The sequence below is a fragment of the Chiloscyllium punctatum genome, chromosome 15, assembly GCF_047496795.1.
Source record: "Chiloscyllium punctatum isolate Juve2018m chromosome 15, sChiPun1.3, whole genome shotgun sequence".
Lineage (NCBI taxonomy): Eukaryota > Metazoa > Chordata > Chondrichthyes > Orectolobiformes > Hemiscylliidae > Chiloscyllium > Chiloscyllium punctatum.
In genome coordinates this window covers 69,804,262-69,826,310 of record NC_092753.1, presented here as the reverse complement: position 1 = coordinate 69,826,310, position 22,049 = coordinate 69,804,262, and the positions used below count along the sequence as shown (strand labels likewise).

The following is a 22,049-nucleotide window of genomic DNA, read 5'->3' as shown; positions in this document are numbered from 1 at the left end:
GGATGTTGCCAGGGTTGGAGGATTTGTGCTATAGGGAGAGATTGAAATAGCTGGGGCTTTTTTCCCTGGAGCATCGGAGGCTGAGGGGTGACCTTATAGAGGTTTATAAACATGAGGGGCACGGATAGGATAAACAGACAAAGTCTTTTCCCTGGAGTGGGAAGGTTTATGGTGAGGGGGGAAAGATATAAAAGAGACCTAAGGGGCAACATTTTCACTCAGAGGGTGTACATGTATGGAAAGAGCTGCCAGAGTAAGTGGTGGAGGCTAGTACAATTGCAACATTTTAAATGCATCTAGATGGGTATGTGAATAGGAAGGGTTTGGAGGGATATGAGCAGGGTGCTGGTGTTGGGACTCAATTGGGTTGGGATATCTGGTGGGCACGGATGAGTTGGACCGAAGGGTCTGTTTTCGTGCTGTATATCTCTATGACTCTAAGTTTGTTCCTTTTTTCCATCTTTCCTCCTTTCAATAATGGATTGCACCTCCAGAAAGATCAATAATCTTTTGATACCTAATTCAAGTGGCCATTCCTTACTAGTGGACATGAAGTGTGAGAGTTGGTTCATCATAGGAAGACATCAGAGACAAATCTAGTCACTGATATTAACACATATGACCAACTATGATAAGAGAACCACACAAAGAGCTGCAGGTGCTGGAAATGAGAGTGCTGAAGCAAGACAGCAGGTCTGTACAGAGAAAAGCAGAGTTAATGTTTTGGATCCAGTAAACCATTGGACTTGAAATGTTAATTTTGTTTTTCTCTCTACAGATATTTGCAGGCCTGCTTTGTTTTTTTTTCCAATACACACTGTTTTCGTTCCAGGTTAAGAAAAGTTAAATCAGAACAAACTAGGTCTAGATCTTTATGGATTATGACCACAACAAGCTGTGAATTCCATTGCTAAGCCATTAACAAAACTTAACTTCTGATTTTTCTAATTTGAAATATCTCCTTAGATCTTCCTCTTTCTTGCCATTCCTAAGGCAGATTTTGTGTAACAGGCTTTAACAACTAATTGGTGCAAAAAACACCTTTTATTGCAGCGCTGCTAAGTTAACAATAATTACATCAAATTGCCAGCTCCATTGGACTAAGGACAGTAAAGTTATTTTACAACTTTATTCTGAGTCTAGAATTTGATTTCAGCGTACATATACATTACACAAAAACTAAAATAACTGGCCCTATTAGTAACATAAAACAATTAGGGAATATTTCACTTGATTTCTCAATTCCTCAGAATTCTTACCGGACATTTAAATTCTTTGGTTCTATTGTGGGTCATGATGTGCATCATCAAAGTATAACGTTTTGGGAATGCCTTTCCACATTCATTACATTTATGTTCCATTTCTACATCATCTCCCTCCATTGGGGTTCGTTTTGGTTGCATTTTTCTCCCTCTCTTCACCAACTTCTGGGCAACCTGTGGAGGAAATAATGTAGCATTTTTGAATTAAGAAGTACAGAGACCAGTAAAGCAGTCATACGGGTCATTTCATAAGCTTTTGGAGCACACTAATAATCTTTTCTTGAGATGACATACATTTTTATATAATTTACCTAGTACCTATTTTATTCAAGGCCAAGTATTATCTCTAGATGATTGCAGAAAGCTATTCCCAAGCCTGTGGAATACTGCTCAGAATTTCCCCAGAGATGCTTGCAATAGCAGTCAGAGAATAAATGATGCTTTGTTTTGCAGGGAGAGATCTCTGCTGTTTGCTTGATGCTTCTTTGCAACAACTTTGCTGAAAACTGGAAATCATTGACACAATAATCTAAAATGCCATCCATAACTAAAAAAGAATTGCTGAAAACAAAAATGGTGCTAGCTCGTTTTCATAATGGAAGAGGAAAATTAGTTTCAGTAGGATCAATCTTTTCTTCAGGACATGACCGGAATGCAGACTCTTTCATATTCATTCCACAGAGTGAAAATGATCAAAGATCTTAAATGACATTTCTTTACCACTCTCATAAGACTCACCATTATAATGTAAACAATAGCGTCAGTGTCAAAAGGCTGCAGGTAAAATCTATATCAGAATAAGCACATCAACTTATACGATATTTCAGCAGAGCACTGTCAGAGGCCTTTCGGCCTACTCAGGTGATTATGGAAAATCTAGTTTCCTAGTCAGATATGTAGAAGTTTTGGGAGATTAAGACTTAAATTAGAGGAACAGATATCTGGAGGTTTATAGGTGAGAGAATAGAGAGGAGGTCCAGGCCATGGAAATAGTTGAATTTAGGAGAATTTGAAAATTCAATTGTTGCTCAACCAGGAACCTGTACAGGTCAATGAACCACGGGGGTTTGATGAATAAACAAATGAGTTAATAAAGGCATGGATAATGGCTTCAGCACCATAACAACTAAGAGAAGAGTGGAGACATTGAGATGTCAAGAAGGTGGAAATATTGCCTAGGGACTTGGTTTAAAGTTCATTTTGACATCAAGCATGACACCAGATTTTTGAAGTCTGGTTCAGCCAGAGATTTACTGTCAAGAGCACTTTGTTCTTTTTCAAAAGGCACCACAAAATTTTCTCAACACAAAGATGGCTTAACCATCAGAAAGAGAGCACCTGCATTATTAAAATATCATACTAAAATCATTTAATTTAGCTTCAAGCTACAAGCCTCTGACTCTGAGCCAGTATTGCAACAGAATCAACCTATACTACACTTTATATTTTATGTTCTTGCTTCAACTCTACTGAAACAGTTTCTCAAAAATCAAACTATTTTGAAGTGCCTATGTAAAATATGTTACATTGTTATGGTCAATCAAATGTTTCCATTCCACAGGTTCTTTGACTTTAAATTATACCATTTGATCAAAGGAATATGATTATGGACATTCTTTGAAGTGGTTACTCAGCTACACGTATAATTGCAAAAAAGCTGCCCAAAAAATGTATTCTGCTTCAATGGATTTATTGCCTTTGAACAAAAAAAAGGTCACACTGGATCATTTAAAGTTCACAAAACAAACCTTTTTAGTTATCTCTTAGTTAATTTTTGAAACTATTGATCTTATAAAAGACTGAGGAGCTCGCTAAAACACTGATAAGGTTTCAAATAAATTAGAAGTGAAATATGTCAATAAATAAAGTAATCCATATCACATGTTTTCCTCTGCCCTTACAATCAACCACTGACATCTAAGATGAAGGAAGTACAAACATTGCTTCACTAAAAGTGTCTTACTGGTGTGTTATCAGCTTTGCATCTTTGAGTTCCAACTGCAAAGGCGCTGTCCAGTTTCTCTCATTTCAGTGCCTTTTATTCATGTCACAGGTTATCGATATCCATTGTTAAAATTATTGGACAGTGTGTGTAAAGCTACTGAAACTAATACTTTCCTCTCTGGAAGTTATTTTTTGTGCTATTCTAACAAAAGGAACTGGAACAACAGCAAGAATCATGACTAATTTCTCTTGTTTAGCATATGATAGTCACGCAACCTGTGACATCCACCCACGTTCAGTTAGTAACTTTAGGGTCTTCCTGGTGTGTGGCTTAGCTACTCATGAATATTTCATGGAAGCACTGATAGAGAATCCACGCTTTTGTTAATTTTAGTTGATAATCATCAATTTTTTTAATATGCAAATCATCTCACTTTAACATAGCAATTGTACAACTGGACTAATAATCCAGAAAATGAGAATTCAAACCCCACCACAGCAATTTGAGAACAGGTCAAGAAATCTGCTATTCTCCCACTGTCAAGCTAACATGAGATTCAGGTGCAGAGAATGAAGTAAAGCTAAAGCTACAAAACTTTCAATAAGTTAATCAAAACCACCAATCTAGATGACAAAAGATATTAATCCTGAAATCAAGAAACATGGAAATGTGAATATTTGAGACTGATGTAATAAATACTTTAGGTCGAAAAGGTTTACCAAGTTCTGAGAATCTCAAGATGCAGCTAACTGAATCAATTCTGTACCATTTATAATCAAATATACCCCATCATTCACTGTTATAACTTAGTATTAAGAATCTAAATATTGCTAAGTCCTATTTTCTCCAAAACTCAGCAAAGGAGTTTCTGTATCAGACTAGAAAAATCCAGCAAACATGATTCTAGACTGGGATATTAAATCAACATTTCATTTTCAACTTCCTATTTTGCAAAACTTTCATGTTGAAATTTCATACCTGCTGTGTTGCAGATTTTAGGTTAGTTTTTCTGGCTCGCAGCTTTTTTTCTGTACCTTTGTGTAACCGAATGTATCCACCTTCAGCTAGCGTACGTTGTCGTAATCTGCTTTTGTAAGTATCATCTAAGAGACATTTGGAAGAAGAAGCAACAGCAACCTTTGTAGCTTTCTGTTTGTCATGTAATTTTGGTGGCCTACCACGCTTTCGTTTTGGCACATTATTACCGAGCACATCTGCAGACTCCTCTTTTACTTGGTCTTCATTCTCATTTCCATTAACAGTTGGTATGTCCATCTGCATATCAGCTGTGGGAATTTCTGTCACACCCTCAACTTTAGTCTCTGTATTTTCCTGATCTGGCAAACTTACACTAGACTCCATGGGTTCAGGTTGTTCATTAACATTAGCCTGGTTTTCATCACTACTACATTCTGCAGGGCAGTCCAGAATATCTTGGTTTTGCTGAACTGATAATTCTTCAGCTGTCTGTGCCTCTTCTGAATCGTGCATTACTGCTTCATTTGGGGTCTCATCTTCCCTCTTCGATGGAGGGCCTTCAGCAGATACAGGAATTTGTTCAGACTCCTGAAGTACCATTGTTATGGAGCCATCAGTGTTTTCATTAGTTTCAAGCTCCTGATGCTCTACGGCATTAACATTAATTGGAATCTCCACATCTTGTGTGTTGTCTCTAGAATTGACAGTTTTCACATCTCCTTTTTGGTAGACTGTAATTTTTCTTTCCTCCAGTTGTTTGTGTATATGCTCACATATTTCCAGAACTTCATGCATCAGCAAATGTCGTGCCAATGTGGCAACATCAGCCATGTGGCAGAAATCAAATGCCAGGACTGATGTGTAGGCAAATTCCAATAATGGCAAAAAACTTGTCTTACTAAACCCTAGAAGGAATGAAAAATACAGCATTTCAAATAACATCATCATTCATTTTATAAAATCAGAGCGATCATCAGATTCAGGTAGCGTAGGATATAAACTAAGGGACATTTGTTGCAGTACACAAAAAGCCAAAATGTTGAAACTTGATGACAACAAAATTAATGAGCAGCCATCTACCAGGTGGGGAAAAAAATGCTGCATTTCAGCAAGTTATGAAAACAACCTAATTCACTTTACGATATGAAGAAAAGTTGAATTTGTTTAACATAAATGGAATGATATGTAAACCACCATGTCAAATTGGAATTAATTTTATATACACACCAGTTCAAATTAGATGGGGGCTGTGTTTAACAGCATTAACAAAAAATGTTGGTTTGATTTGATAATCTCAATTTCAATTGTGACACTGCAGAAATCACTGCATAATAAGAAAGAAAAATCACTGACCAAGAACCAACATGGCTCTACACCATATATTGCGCATGCATCAAGGTAACCAGAACAGATTATAACACGGAAATAAAATTAAGTACGTAATTCAATTCTCAAAGAGTTCTGTTCAATTTTGGCAGTTATGCAATTAAGTTGGAAGATTACACAATTTTAAAAATTAATGACCTATCAAACCTCAGTTTCTACAATCATTTTAATTTATTCTAGTAAGAAATGGCAATGAAAAACAGGAAGACTATGAACTTCAAAGCATTACTATTCATCTTTGAAATCAGACTGATCATCAAATTCTTTCAGGTATTATCGGCTAAACAGAGAGGACTGCTGCTAAACTTAGAAGCCCAAGGACAACAAAATTAATAAGCAGGAATTCATCAGAGGCATAAAAAGTTACACATAAACGAGTTATCAAAAGAAATGGACTTGTTATTACAAAGGAAACCTCATATATTAAATATAAAATTGAACAATAATATAGGATTCATCACACCCCCTCTGCCTAACTTTGCAACAAGGAGCCAAGGAGTGACTGAGTGAGCTTCGGATGGTTCAGTCTACAAATGAATAGCTGAGCTGTCATTAGGTTATCTGGATGCAGCACATGAGGGTGATCAGCCTCCATGAAATTATACTATACCGAGGTCATTTGGAAATGTTAACATCTTCAGGATAGAAAGGCAACCAAGATAGATCAAGTAAAAGGGAGCAATGATGGAGTAAAAGAAAAAAAACTTGTTTCACGTCATTAGGTGAAGTTTACCTTCATTCTTTAGTAAATGTGGAAATACTTTATGTTATACTGATAATAAACACTTCAATTAATAGTTATAATTGTCACTTACAAAATTACTCAATGATTTCATACCTGAAAGGTCGACAACAGCTTCATGACTGGAGACTGCCCCTTTTTCAATGAAGAGTTCTCGAAAATATTCACTGCTTGCTGCAAGAATGGACTTATGTGCTTTGTACTCCTCTCCCTCAATCAGCAGCGTGACATCACAGAACTGGTTGAACAGTCTTTGAACATTCAATTGCTCTAACACTACTTGACAGTGCTTTTCAGATTCCTGTTTTACAAGTCCTTTGCTGTCCACCTGGATAAATTGATTTATTTATATATATTAAAATGTGTTGCAATAATTTAAGTCAATCAATAACTGACTAGTTAACAACTATTTGAAGAATATAATGCCATCTTTAACTATCATCCATCTGGCTCCATTAGAGGTCGATTGGATAGATTTAGAGAAGATATCTTCACTTGCGATGGAATACAAAACTGGGAATGTTAAGTGTAATTTTGTAACTAACAAATTCAATTAGAAATTTAGATAAGTTTCTATATTTAGCAAGGTGAGAATAGGCAAAGCTGAGACAAATAGTGTAGATATAGCTAAGAGAATGCTATTAAAGTTTGGGAGAAGATCTGTAGCTCGGGTGCTCGTTGTTGTGGTTCTGTTCGCCGAGCTGGGAATTTCTGGTGCAGACGTTTCATCCCCTGTCTAGGTGACATCCTAAGTGCTTGGATCCTCAGATGTCGTTCTTCCTGTGAGGGTGGCGTTGATGATCCAGTGTGTGTGTTCTCTATTTCGGTGTTTAGAGAACACACACCGGATCATCAACACCACACTCACAGGAATCCGATTCACTAGAGAGAGGAAGAAAAGGACAACCAACTCCCATTCCTAGACGTGATGGTACAGAGAACACCGAACGGAGAATTCACCACAAAGGTATACAGGAAAGCCACACACACAGACCAAGTCCTGAACTACGAAAGCAACCACCTCAACACACACAAAAGAAGTTGCATCAAGACACTGTTCAAAAGGGCCACAACACACTGCAGTACACCAAAACTGCAAAAAGAGGAAGAACAACATCTATACAATGTATTCGCCAAAAACGGATACCCCCGCAATTTCATCAACAGATGCCTAAGGGAAAGACAAATGGACGAGGACATGCCACAACCCAAAGGACTAGCCACATTACCATACATCAAAAACATTTCCGAACTGATAGCCAGACTACTGTGACCACTAAGACTCATAACAGCACACAAACCAACAGCCATTCTCAGACAACAACTCACCAGGACAAAGGACCCGATACCTAGCATGAGCAAAACCAATGTAGTGTACAAAATCCCATGCAAGGACTGCATAAAACACTACATAGGACAAACAGGAAGACAGCTAATGATCCGCATCCATGAACACCAACTAGCCACAAAACGACACGACCAGCTATCCTTAGTATCTACACACTCAGAGGACAAACAACATGAGTTTGACTGGGACAACACTACTATTATAGGACAAGCCAAACAGAGAACAGCCAGGGAATTCCTAGAGGCTTGGCACTCATCCACTGATTCAATCAATAAGCACATTGACCTGGACCCTATATACCGACCACTGCAGCGGACAGCTGGAACTGACAACCGGAAGCGGCAGATTCAAACCACTACAAATGCCGGAGGAAAGATCACAGAAGCACTTCACAGGAGGCTCCCAAGCACTGAGGATGTCACCTAGACAGGGGATGAAACGTCTGCACCAGAAATTCCCAGCTCGGTGAACAGAACCACAACAGAATGCTATTAAGTAAATGAGAGAGAAGAGAGAAGAAGGAAATGCTGATAGGTTAGATAAATTGAAGCGAAGGAGGTCTGTGTGGAACATAAATGCCAATTGAGGCGGAATAGCATTCTTCCTCATCATAGCATTGCATTAAGTTGTTTCATATGAAGTTAAGAGATACAGATGAACAGAATTTAAAGTATATATTGCAGACCTGAATAAAACAACAAACAGCAGAAATGATGAAATACAAGAGTTTGCTTCATCAAGAACCTGTGAATGTTCATCACAATTCAGATCCCTGCACGAAAGCATATATGAAAATGCTAGGCACTACTTTCATTAAGATTTAATTTATTTATGGGATGATGACATTGGATGAAAAGTGAAGGTGAGGAAAAATGACTAAAAGTGATGTTGTTTTCCATCAATCAACAAAAATGTTGTAAATTATACATTGATTATAACCTCTAATTCAGAAAAATTGTACATGCACAAATAGTGACCTGGTCAAACACAGCACATTACATATAGACACTGTGATAAGATTTTTTTAACAGGTTAGATAAAGACTTTGGAACAGTAACTCTAGAATGGCAACTCAAAACAGTTTTCCTCAGTTTCACCTGTTTCGTTTGTAAATGCTTTATATTATTTGAGATATCTCAGGTTCAATAAATAAACTTCACTCAAAGAAACAAATTTGTAAACATTTTGTTTCTTGACCTTCACTAAATTTGCTAGCTAGGTAAATGAATCATGTGGTCGGAAGCCAAGTTATATACATTACAAAACTTTTGGGTGTTCAGAGAAATAGTTAAATGTTGTTTGGGTCAGCAAAGGAGTATTAAATTTTAGTACTGCACATTGACCAAGAATAATGAAAGAGAAGGAAAAAAATTATCCCAACTCCTGACTGTTGAACATTGATTCTTTTGAAATCTATAAATGTGGACATAAAGAAAACTACTATGTTTTATGAGCAGCAATATCGTAAATACATGCAAAAAGATTGTATTTAAGTTTCTACTAACACATTTCAGCTGGAGCAATTCTTTCCTTCCTGCCCCCAAACTCTTACCTTGACAAGTGAGGGGGGGGGGGGGGGGGGAACACACACACTTTGTTGAAATTTTCCTGCCCATACTGGTGGCTGACACAATGTTTGGTCACACTTACAAATGAAGAATTATCATTTGAATATCTACAAAACCATAAGTCAGAGAAACACTATTTCCAGGAAAATAAGAGTAAAATACAAGAACACAAGATAGAAGTAACAGATGATGATATGACTCAGCAAACTTGCTTTATCTTTGAGCACAATCATGGGGTTCAACTACATTTTCCCATCCATTTCTCATATCCAGTGATTTCCTGAGAGATTACAATATTTGCCTGTCCCAGCCTTGGATGTAGTGAACAATGGTGCACCTGGAATACAGAACTCCAAAGATTCACAACCCTTTTGAGTGAATGAATTATTTCTCGCCTCAATACTAAATAATCATCATCTTATCCTGAGATTAATTTCTGCATTCTAGATTTTCTAGCAGAAACAACTTCTCAGTTTAGAGAAACAATTTCTCTAAATTGAGAAATATACAAGGTTCTTAAGAATCTTGTATATTTCAATGAGTTTGCCTCTCATTTAAACTCCAGGGAACATACTTAATCTCACAACGTAAGATAATTTTTTCATCATTGGGAAAAATTAAGTGAGCCTTTTCTGCATCACTTTTAGCAGGACTTCCTTACTCTTGTACTCCAATACCCTTGTAACGAAGATCAGTATGCCATTCACCTTATTTGCTTGCTAACTGACCTACATGTGACTCCAGACCCACAGCAACATGGTTGACTCTTTACTGCCCTCTGTGCAATTAGAGATGGGCAAGAAATGCTGCCTAGCCAGTAAAGCCCTCACCCTGTGACTAATGAAAAAAAAAGCTGAATGCTGACATTGAGTTCCTTAAACTATTACATTGAAGTCTTTCTGAACATTAACATTTACAAATTTGACACCTTTTAAAAAATACTTTATTGTGATCAAAGTGAAAAATGACATTATACTCCATCTGCCATGTTACCTATTCAATTAACCTGTCTACATCTTTGCGTGTCTTTGTCACAACTTCTGTCTCCATCTAGCTTTGTATTGCCAACAAATGTAGATGCATTATGTCCTCTCTGTCCATCATTAATTGTAAATAGTCGCAGCCGCAGCACTAGCCCTATGGCACTCTTCTAGTCAAAGTCTGCTAAATTGAGAATGTTCCATTCATGGAGAAAGTGAGGACTGCAGATGCTGGAGATCAGAGCTGAAAATGTGTTGCTGGAAAAGCGCAGCATGTCAGGCAGCATGCTGGAAAAGCGCAGCAGGTCAGGCGATGGACTCCTCCATCGCCAGACCATAGTAACACGACAGTTGGAGGAAGAGCGCCTCATCTTCCGCCTAGGAACCCTCCAACCACAAGGGATGAACTCAGATTTCTCCAGTTTCCTCATTTCCCCTCCCCCCACCTTGTCGCAGTCAAATCCCTCGAACTCAGCACCGCCTTCCTAACCTGCAATCTTCTTCCTGACCTCTCCGCCCCCACCCCGGCCTATCACCCTCACCTTGACCTCCTTCCACCTATCGCATTTCCAACGCCCCTCCCCCAAGTCCCTCCTCCCTACCTTTTATCTTCGCCTGCTGGACACACTTTCCTCATTCCTGAAGAAGGGCTTATGCCCGAAACGTCGATTCTCCTGTTCCTTGGATGCTGCCTGACCTGCTGCGCTTTTCCAACAACACATTTTCAGCAATGTTCCATTCATGCCCATTATTTGGTTCCTGTCTGTTAACTAATTCTCTATCTACTATAATACATTACTTTGAATTCCATGAGTCGTTATATTACCTAATGACTTTGTGTAGTATCTTTTCAATTGCCATTTGGAAATTCAGTTATACCACATCTAGTGGTTCCTCTTTAACTATTCTATTGATAAAATTCTCAAAAAAGTCTGTCAAACACTACTTCCTGTTTGTAAAACTATATTAGACTTTGTCAGATCATACGATGAGAGGATAGAAAAAAGGATAGGCTAGGAAATTTGGTTGAAGAAAGAAAAATGCATTTTTACTAGAGAGTATTTGTACACTTTCTAGTTTAATTAACACCCTGCTTAGGACCTTCGTGTTTTGACATTGCAAACAAATCAAGCAGAAATAGCAGTTTTTCTTCACATCAACAGCACATTTGTTACTTCCTGGTTCTTTTTGCTCGGCAGTTTGTAAGTTATTTAATCTCCTTCCCATATTGTAATTGGACTATCTTCATGGCAATAGTTATTAAAGGATGTTTTAACAGCTATGTTTTCTATTAAAGCATTACTTACAAATACCAATTCTTGCTTTGAGATGTTTTTTTTTCTGATAGGCCTTGGAGGAGCACCCGATCTTCCCTCAGAATTACTCAAATCATCATCAGTTTCATTGCTATCCTCCATTACTGGAGTATCTATTCCCAACTGCTCCAGGATTTCCATTGTATCGGCAGATACTGCCTTGTTTCGATCGACCTTCTCTTTGCATTGAATGCATTCTCTGATGTAATCTTTCACTTGCTTAAATATACCTGAAAATAAGATGCAAGTTAAAATTAATAAAAACAAAAATGATTTACTGACAACTTGCCTTTGAAAGGCAGATTTAAATTAGTTTGAAAGAGGTTAAAAAAATGATCTAAAAGAACAGACTCAGTTGGTTTAGCACATCCTAACTTCTCAAAGCTCCTTCAACTTAATGTAATGACGACAAGTAGAAATATTTAGCACAAGTTTCTTTACCGGCTGGATAACTGAAAAAGTAATAATGTGATTTCAAAACCTTTTAGATTGCAAATTACATTGTATGGGACGATACCACTTCAATAACCTAATCACAATCATGCAAAATATTCTTTTTTCCACCTCAAATCCCGGAAGACAATGGCATGGTGGTAATGTCATTGGAATAGTAATCAAGAAGCTAAGGCTTGAGGGTTTCAGCACATAATCTGAGGCAGAATGGAGTTGAACATTGTTAAACTGTTGATTGTGTGGACACCTGGTTAGAAGTTAATCTCAGGATCAAATATGACACCAAGGTTGTGAGCAATTTGGTTCAGCCAAAGGTAGTCACCATGAACATATATGGCATTGATGAGATAACCGAGCTGGACTTGTGATCAAAATAATGGTTTCAGCCTTTATAATCTCTGACAAACATTCCTGCTCAGCCAGAATCGAATCTCAAAGTATTGGACAGTTAAGATTCAGTGGAGGGGTCAGAAAGAGTAGTAAAAGGGAGAACTGGGTACTTGTCTGTGTACTTGTGGAAGCCAGGGCTAAGTTCCCCGAGGAGCAACAGATATATGACAAATAAAAGTGAGTCAAGCATAGACCCTTGTAGAACAGGAATGAGAGTGGCCAAAAATTTTTTAAAAGTTTGAAGGTTTTTATGACAAGAAATTGTATGATTACACCATTTTTAATGATTTGTAATAGTTGCAAATGATTCTCAGCCATTTCACATCGATGGAATTATTAGACTTCAAGTGGGCGGAAACAGCAGTTTCCCCATTTATTACCAAAAAGATTATGGAACAATGCATTGTATCAAACCAAAGTGATCTCATCTCATCAACATTTATCACAATTAGTCCATGTAATAAAGAGTGAACTCCATACTAACAACAGAACATGGCCTTGCCTGGATTATCCATATGTGAAGCAAAGGTCTGCAATAGTGCTTCTCAAACTATTTTCCAATGTGATAGCATTTAACTAACCACATTTTCCAAGGGCAATTAGGGAAGCAAAACAAATACTGGCCTCATCAGCAATACCCACTTACCAATAAATTATATAAATTTTTAATTCTTTCACAGGATGTGAACATCAGTAGCTAGGATTTATGGCCCATTCTTAACTGTCCAGAGAACAGTCAATCATATTTTTTGGGGTCTAGAGTCATATGCAGGCCAGATCATATAAAGGTAGCTGATTTTCATGCCTAAATGACATTGATGAAACCGATGGGTTGTTATGACAATCAACAATGGTTACATGGTGTCCATTAGGCCAGTTTTTTTTATTAAATTCAAATTTCAACATTTGCCATGGTAGAAAACAAACATCTCCAGAACACTAACCTGGTGCTGTGGATTACAAGTCCGGTGGTATTACCAAAGTTTGCCACTGTCTCCATAATATATTTGGAAGGAATCCACGTTCGACAATGATCTATGCTTGGCTCACTTATTTGTTGAGTACCTGCTGCTCCTCAGGGTAAACACGCCTGGCTTTCACAAGTACACAAACAATACCCAGCTCTCCCTTTCTACATATAAAACCAGGTCTTTCTGATCTTATATACCCTTTAGAATTGTATTTGATATTTGATTTTGTTTTTCCTCAGTCTTCTTATCAAAAGATAAAACTTGACATTTCTCTGGATTAAGCTCATCTGCCCTGTGCAATGTGACCACACCCTTGAAAGACGATCACAAACCTCACAGTTCACAGCTTTGTCTCATCTGTGAATTTTGAAATTCTGCTCAGCCCATTCATCAATATAAATTAAGAAAAATGCTGACCTAACAACTACTAATTCCTGAGTAACTCGTTCCAGTTTGAAAGACAACAATTCACAGGGCAGAGGAAACAGAGGAGGAGAGTTTAGGAGAGGGATTTCAGATGGTTTCAAATAAAGGAAAGCATTCTGACATTACCTTTACACTTTCAGATAATCCTAGAACAGTCAATAACTAAACTAGTACTTTACCATGACAGTTTTGGGACGGTGGGCAGAGAAAATAAGATCAATCTTGGACTGCTTTTTTTGTCTAGCAATCATTATGTTTCAAGCAGGCTGACAAGCATTTTTTTAAGAATCATCAACATTAACGCAGTAACATAAATAGAAGAAATCGACCGATCAAAGCTGATCTGATTTTTTAAAAAAAATTAACACGTTAGCAGCATTCATACCAGTTATTTTAATTTATTGAAAGAAAGGTTTTGTGCAGAAACACAATGGAAAAATTAAAATGTCGGCAGTTCAGCGGTACCATGTGAAATGATTGTTTATGATCTTACATAAATGTTTAATCCTGGTCAGTGTGGGTCGGGCGGAACAATAGGCTCGTTGCGTTTTGGGAGTGAGGTTTCTGCTGAACGGGGGGGGGGGACGGAGCGGACGGACGGCCGGAGTCTCTCACGCACTCGGCGGCCCCGCCGCTTGATTAATGTGCGCGTCCTCTCTTCTTCTTCTTCCTGCTCTCCCCGCCCATAAGTGTCCCTGGCTGCAGCTTCCCCACTGCCCTCCGCCACAGCTCGGGGAGGACGCGCCGTGCCGGCTTGGAGGGAGGGATGGCTGGCTGGATCTCCCGTGGGAAAAAAATATATAAAATCGCTCACCTCTCCACCAGTAGTTCTGAGAGATGTTCCTCCAGGTCTGCTCCCGGGTCAGGTGGAAGCCCTTGGCGCTCTGGTGGAAGGAGGCGATCAGCTCCCGCCGGCTCTTGGCCTCCAGCACCACCTCCAGCTCGTCGAACTCGTCGCGGTCCTTGCGCTTCTTCTGGTAGTACAGGGTCCCCCGCCGCACCACGTAGCAGGCGGCGGCCTTGCGGATCTTCCTCTTGACGTTTCCCTCGGTCCCCGGCGCATACGGTTCCTTCTCGTTGGTCAGGTAGCGGATGATGGCTTTGTAACTCTCCTCGCTCGACATGTCACTCAGCCACCGTCCCCCACTGTGGCTACCAGCCGAGGCCTCGCTGGGGCGGTCGACTAAAGTCAAACAAAGAGAAAGGAAAGTAACAGGAGGTTTTTTTCTCCGACCAACAAGTTCTTTCCAGTGGTTGCTTTTATTTATTTTTTTCAAAATATATTCGGGTGTTGTGAAGGGGGGCTCGGTTTCGGACGCACGGAGCGGGAAAGGTTTCCTCGGATTGACAAAATGGCTGCTGCACAACCGGAGATGACATCAGGCCGTGACCTCCGCACCGGATGTACTCTTGCTGGCTCCGTTCACCACGTTGGGCCAGCGGTTGGTGCACGGTTCCGGCTGCGGTTACCGTGTAGGTTCTTTTCCCCCTCACCCCACCACTTCTCCCGAGCTGCGGAGACCGCCGGGTTAACCTCTCCCCCCCCCCCCCCCCGGTCTCTCTCTAACGAGAGAACAGCCCTCCGGGACCATGACAACTCTATTTTAACACCCCCCTCCCCTCCCCTCCCCACCCCATGTACACTGGAGGATTGTGCCTATGACTCTTACCTTGTCTCTCCCGACCAGGATGTTGCCTGGGCTGAAGAGTTTGAGAAATCTGTTAGAACGGGATGAAACAAAAGAACTGCGGATGCAGGAGAAACGGGCCGAATGGCCCATTCTTGCTTCTACTACTATGAAAACTCAGCAGATCTGTTGGGGAGAAAGCAGAGTTAACGCTTCGAGTTAACTTCTGAAGAAGGGTGACTGGTCGTTTTCTAAGAAGGGTGACTGGTCGTTTTCTTTCCATAGGTGGTGACCGACATGCAGAATATTTCCTGCAACTTATACTTTTGGTTTGGAGAGAATGGGTAGCAGACAAGGCTAAAGGGAGATATGATTGACAATAATATATTTGAATGACCTATGGTAGATAGGAGGTGACTCTCCCTCCCTACCCCGCGCCTTTGTGGAGGGATCAGTGACCGGGGCATAGACTTAAGTAAATGTTGAGAGATTTAGGGAGGATGTATGGCAATTTTATTTTTAATGCGGCAGAAACCCTCAACATTCAGGAAGTGGTTAGATGTGCACTTGCGATGCTAAGGGCGAAAATGAGGACTGGAGATCAGAGTCAAGATTAGTGTGGTGCTGGAAAAGCGCAACAGGTCAGGCAGCATCTGAGGAGCAGGAAAATCGACGCTTCGGGCAGGAGCCCTTCGTTAGGAATTAGCTCTTCCTGATCATGACTGGCGTGATCATTCTAATCGTGACTGACGATGCCAAGGCATACAAGGCTATGGACCAAGTGATGGAAAATGGAATTAAAATAATTTAGGCGCTTGTTTTTGACTAGTGCAGATTCAATGTGCCAAAGGGCTTTTTTAGAGCTGTATGGCTCGAAGACCCTTCTGCTAAAATGGATCAATGTAAACTTATGTTGCGTTTCTATCCGTTCTGATAGCTGGTGATTTGTTCCCTGCCCTCTCACTATTTACCATTCCCCAGCACATTTTGAAATTTTACACCATATATTAACCTACGTTTCTCTTTCTTTCATGGGATGTTGAAATCACTGGTTATAGAAGTGTTACCCAGCAGTTCAGAGTCAACCCCCAGCCAGGGAAAGGAATTGAGTCACAAGTACACCAGTCATCTGTCATAGTGAAATTCAAACTTGTTATCTTTAGCTAGGGTCTCTGTTTACTACCCTGCTGCCTCTTCAGGTCACTTATGAGGAAAAAAAGTGATTTGGGGGGGGGAGGAAGGGAAGGGGAAGGGGGAGGGGGAAGAGAGGAAATCATGGTCCAAGTCACTCTGGTCCAAAAACAAAGCCACCTATGAGAACTTACAACTTTTTATCTTTTAACGCCAATTTAAAAAAAATATAATTTTGAAGGAACTTCCTATTTCCATAAACCTCAGTTTTACTAATCAGCCTTATTTGCAATACTTTGACAACTGCTTTGTTATAGACTATACAAATGTTACAGGATTCTCTTCAATTTTTTCTAATCAAAACAAAATTCTAGATTGTGCTTGTCTAATCAGCTTTTTTTTACATGCTCACTCTCAAAGCTAAGGGCCTGGCAAATTTATTCTATGGTTCTGGATGTCAAAACCTTACCTAATGATAAACTAATTGGCTTGTAGTTGTTCAGACAGTCCTCGCATTCCTTTTTTTTAAAAATAAGGTTCTCATTTGTCACACTCCACATAGTTTGAGTAAACTGCATGAGGAAAGCTAGTTCAGAAGAGGACTTTACAAAATACCTCTTACTAACTTTGGGAACTAATACCAAGGTTGGGAGAGCTGTCGCAGACTAATCAAATACTTTGATATAGTTATACTTATGGAATCGTACCTTAAAGACAATGTCTCAGAAAATAATATCACCATCTATGGGTATGTTCTGTCCTACTGGCAGGACAGAACCGACATAGGTAGCAGCACAGAGATATACAGTTGAGAGAGAGTGCCTATATAGTCCAACATTGACTCAGACCCTGTGAAATCTCATGATATTTGATCAGATGTGCAACAAAATCTCTTGCTGATTGCTCAACGTCCTCACCTAATGAATCAGTACTCCATGTTGAACAGCACTTAGAGGAAGCACTGTGGCTGGTAAGGGTGCAGAATGTACTCCTGGTGGGATTCTTTAATGTCCATTATCAAGAGTGGCTCAGTAACACCACTGACTGAGCTGGTTGAGTTCTAAAGGTTGTGGTTGCTAAACGCTGAAGGAATGAACAAAAGAAAAAAAACATACTTGACCATTTGCCTATTGCAGCTGCATCTGTCCATGGCAGTGTTGGTAAGTGACTATCACAATACTTATGGAAACAAAGTTCCACTTTCATATTGAGGATATACTGTGGCACCACCATTGGTGAATAGGATAGGTCTTGAACAGATTTAACAATTTAAGACAGAGCAGAGCAACTATGACATAATGGAACCATAAGCCACAGCATAATTGCATTCCTAACAATCTGCAACCTCATGGCAAGGCATATCCATCATTCTAGAACCACCATCAAGTTAGAGTATCAACCTTGGATGAAAGAAGAGTGCAAGAAGGCACAGCGGGAACAGCACTAGGCATACTTTAAAAACGTGGTGAAGCTAGATATAGGTCTATATATGTAGGAGAAAGTGAGGACTGCAGATGTTGGAGATTAGAGTTGAGAGTGTGATGCTGGAAAAGCACAGCATGTCAACCAGCGACCGAGGAGCAGGAAGATTGACATTTGGGCAAAAGTCCTTCATCAGGAATGAAGGACTGTGTGTGCCAAGAACAGAAGAAGGAAGTGGCAGCTGAGCAATTCCAAAACCAGTGGATAAGATCTAAACTCTGCAGTTCTGCCATATCCAGTCGTGAATGGTGATGGATCCCCATCAATGATTAAAGTGGAGTCCAGCACATTAGTGCAAATAATGAGGTTGAAAGCCAGCTCTGGTTTTCAGCATCACTACCAATCTTCAATTTAATCAAATTGATTAATGTGATATCAAAAAACAGCTGAATATACAAGATATTGCAAAGGCTTGACAACATTGTGACAATGGTGCTAAAGATTTATGCGCTACAACTTTGTGCCCTTAGCCAAGCTATTCCAATAGAGTATAATTTTGGCAACATTCTTGACAATGTGGAAAACTGACCAGGTATATCTTGTACACAAAACACAGAACTAATCTACCCTGATCAGTTACCATCTTTCATTTTACTCTACATCAATAAAATGATGGAAGGCGTCATCAATAGTGCTCACAAACAGCACCTGCTTAGCAATAACCTGTTCACTGATGCTCAGTTTGTGTTCTGTCTGGGTCAGTTAGCTCCTAACCTTAGTACAGTCTTGGTCAAACATTGACAAAGGAGCAGCACTACAAAGGTGAAGTAACTGATGTTATCAAGTGTAACATCAAGCAGCAAAAAAAAAATGGAGTCAATGGAAATTAGGGAGAAAATGCTTTTACTTGAAGTCCTACCTTATACAATGGATTTGATTTGATTTATTTATTGTCACATGTACCAAAGTGAAAGATTTTGTTTTACAAGCAGTACAGGGAGACCATTGTAAACAAATACATATAGAGCATAAGGTTTTTTAAAAAAAGCTTAGAGATATACAAGTCACATCGCACAGGGCATGTGTTAGACAAGATCAGCATCATTTGAAGTTAGAGTCCACACCCCCAAACAACCCACCCTCCAATCCTGGCACTTTCCCCTGCCACCGCAGGAACTGTAAAACCTGCGCCCACACCTCCTTCCTCACCTCTAAAAGGAGCCTTCCACATCCAAAGTTTTACTTGCACATCCACTATCATTTATTGTATCCGTTGCTCCCGATGTGGTCTCCTCTACATTGGGGAGACTGGGCGCCTCCTAGCAGAGCGCTTTAGGAAACATCTCTGGGACACCCGCACCAATCAACCACACCGCCCTGTGGCCCAACATTTCAACTCCCCCTCCCACTCTGCCGAGGACATGGAGGTCCTGGGCCTCCTTCACTGCCACTCCCTCACCACCAGATGCCTGGAGGAAAACGCCTCATCTTCCGCCTCGGAACACTTCAACTCAAGGGCATCAATGTGGACTTCAACAGTTTCCTCATTTCCCCTTCCCCCACCTCACCCTCGTTCTAAACTTCCAGCTCAGTAACTGTCCCCATGACTTGTCCTACCTGCCTATCTCCTTTTCCACCTATCCACTGCACCCTCTCCTCCTTGACCTTTCACCTTCATCTCCTCCCCCACCCACCCACCCATTGTACTCTATGCTACTTTCTCCCCACCCCCACCCTCCTCTAGCTTATCTCTCCACGATTCAGGCTCACTGCCTTTATTCCTGATGAAGGGCTTTTGCCCGAAACGTCGATTTCGAAGCTACTTGGATGCTGCCTGAACTGCTGTGCTCTTCCAGCACCACTAATCCAGAATCTGGTTTCCAGCATCTGCAGTCATTGTTTTTACCTCCATTCATCAGTCTAGTACAGCCTGGAAGAAGCTGTTCCTGACCTTATGGTGCACGTGTTCAAGCTTCTGTTTCTACTGCCTGACAGGAGAGTTGTAGGAGAGCATTAACAGGGTGCAATGAGTCTATGATAATGTTGGTAGTCTTTCTACAGCAATAAGCTATGTAAAGTTGGCTTCCATGATAGCTTGCAGAGCTTAGCTCTGTACACAACCTTCTATAGTTTATGGTTCTGGGCAGAGCAATTGTCATACCAGGCAATTATGCACCCAGACAGTATGCTTTGAGTGGTGCATCTATAAAGAGGTTGTTGAGTGTCCTTATAGATTAGCCAAATTTCCTGAGCTGCCTGAAGAGGAGGCAGTGTTGTCATGCCACCTTGACGGTCATATCTATGTGAGATATCTAGGATATGTTGTCATATATCATCACACGTAGTGACTTGATGCTCTGCACCTTCAACTTCAGCTCTGTTGACGTAGATGGGGTTATGTTCTCTTTGCTTTGTGAAGTCATTGATTCCTCAGTCACTGAAACACTCCATGTCTAAATGCAACAAGACCTGGACAACACAGAGGCTTGGTCTGACAAATGACAAACAACATCCATGCCATGATTTAGCAGTGGCAGTATCGAGCTGGGGTGTACAAAGTTAAAAATCACACAAACAGGTTATATTCCAACAGGTTTAATTGGAAGCACTAGCTTTAAATTTATAGCAAAAATTGTTATAAATTGTGTACTCCACAACCACCTGAAGGAGCAGCGCTCCAAAAGCTAGTGCTTCCAATTAAACCTGTTGGACTATAACCTGGTCAGAGATGTACAGCATGGAAATAGACCCTTTGGTCCATGCCGACCAGATTTCCCAACTCAATCACACCTGCCAGTATCAGGTCTATATCCCTCCAAACCCCTCCTATTCATGTACCCATCCAGATGCCTTTTAAATGTTGCAATTGTACCAGCCTCCACCACATCCTCTGGCAGCTCATTCCACCCTCTGCGTGAAAACGTTGTCCCTTAGGTCTCTTTTATATCTTTCCCCTCTCACCCTCTAGTTCTGGACTCCTTGACCCCAGGGAAAAGACTTTGCCTATATACCCTATCCATGCTCAATTTTGTAAAACCTCTAAGGTCACCCCTCAGCCTCGAAGCTCCAAGGAAAACAGCTCCAGCCTGTTCAGCCTCTATTTTCAACATTCATGCCACATTAGTGTCAGGCAATGACCATTTCCAAATAGAGGAAGTCTTAACTATTACCTTTTGGACATTCAATTGCTGAATCTCCCACCAATAACATCCTAGAGGCTACCATTAATCAGAAACTGAACTAGATTAGATTAGATTAGTCATATAAATACTGTAGCTACAAGTAGTCAGAGGTTAGGAATCCTGCAGCAATTAACTCACCTCCTGACTTTTGAAAGTGTCTGTCTCTCATCTACAAGTCAGCAGTGTGATTAGAATACGCACTTGCCAGGATGAATGCAACTCCAAAAATATTCAAGAAGTTTGATACCATTCAGGATAAAGAAACCTGCTTGTTTGGTACCACATCCACAAAACATTTACTGACACTCAGATGCAGCAGTATGTACCAACTGTAAGACACAAAGCAGAAATTCACCAAACGCTCCCTAGACAGCTCCTTCTGAACCCAGTAATTCACAAATGCAGTTTACCAATATCTTCTCAAGGCAATGAGGGAGACGGAATAAATCACTAAGCCAGCCAGTGAAGCCCACATCCCAAGAGTTTCCTAGAAGAATATATTGTGGAATCAACCAGGAAGGGATATTAAATATTGTTTTGTGAAATGGAATAGGATTAATTATTCTTACCACAAGGAATCCTCAGGGAAAGGAGTAACCATTTAAATCAAGAGTGGTATACAAATGCTTGAAACTGGAGAATTAAAATTGGAAAGAAGAAACAAATTACATACATTTTAAGAAAGTTGACTCAGGCAGATTGAGAAATTGTAACTAGGAAGAGGTAATAAATGGTGAGGCAGCCAGTGCAATTCACATCCCGGGAATGAGTTTTTAATTTAAAAATAAAAGTTAATTTCCTAGAAGAATACGTCATGCAATCAACTAGGGAGGATTTTAGATCTTATTTTGTGAAATGGAACGGATTTAATTGGTAATCTCTAGAATAAGAGCTGAAAATGTGTTGCTGGAAAAGCGCAGC

General features: G+C 40.1%; 1 protein-coding gene across 2 annotated transcripts in view; it reads right to left on the bottom strand.

Moving 5' to 3' along the window:
• The window catches only part of zbtb11 (zinc finger and BTB domain containing 11), a 38,513-nt gene extending 23,384 nt beyond the window's left edge, over positions 1 to 15,129 (bottom strand). The window contains exons 1-5 of one of the 2 annotated variants that reach the window (XM_072585399.1): positions 14,580 to 15,129; positions 11,517 to 11,755; positions 6,410 to 6,641; positions 4,186 to 5,090; positions 1,260 to 1,436 (exon numbers count right to left, since the gene is read on the bottom strand). In XM_072585399.1, the coding sequence (XP_072441500.1) occupies positions 1,260 to 1,436; positions 4,186 to 5,090; positions 6,410 to 6,641; positions 11,517 to 11,755; positions 14,580 to 14,889 (1,863 nt within the window). In that variant the 5' untranslated portion in view covers positions 14,890 to 15,129. Of the gene's footprint in view, positions 1 to 1,259; positions 1,437 to 4,185; positions 5,091 to 6,409; positions 6,642 to 11,516; positions 11,756 to 14,258; positions 14,418 to 14,579 lie in introns of those variants that run through there. The other variant, XM_072585401.1, reaches the window with a different exon arrangement.
• Between the last annotated feature and the right edge of the window lie 6,920 nt (positions 15,130 to 22,049).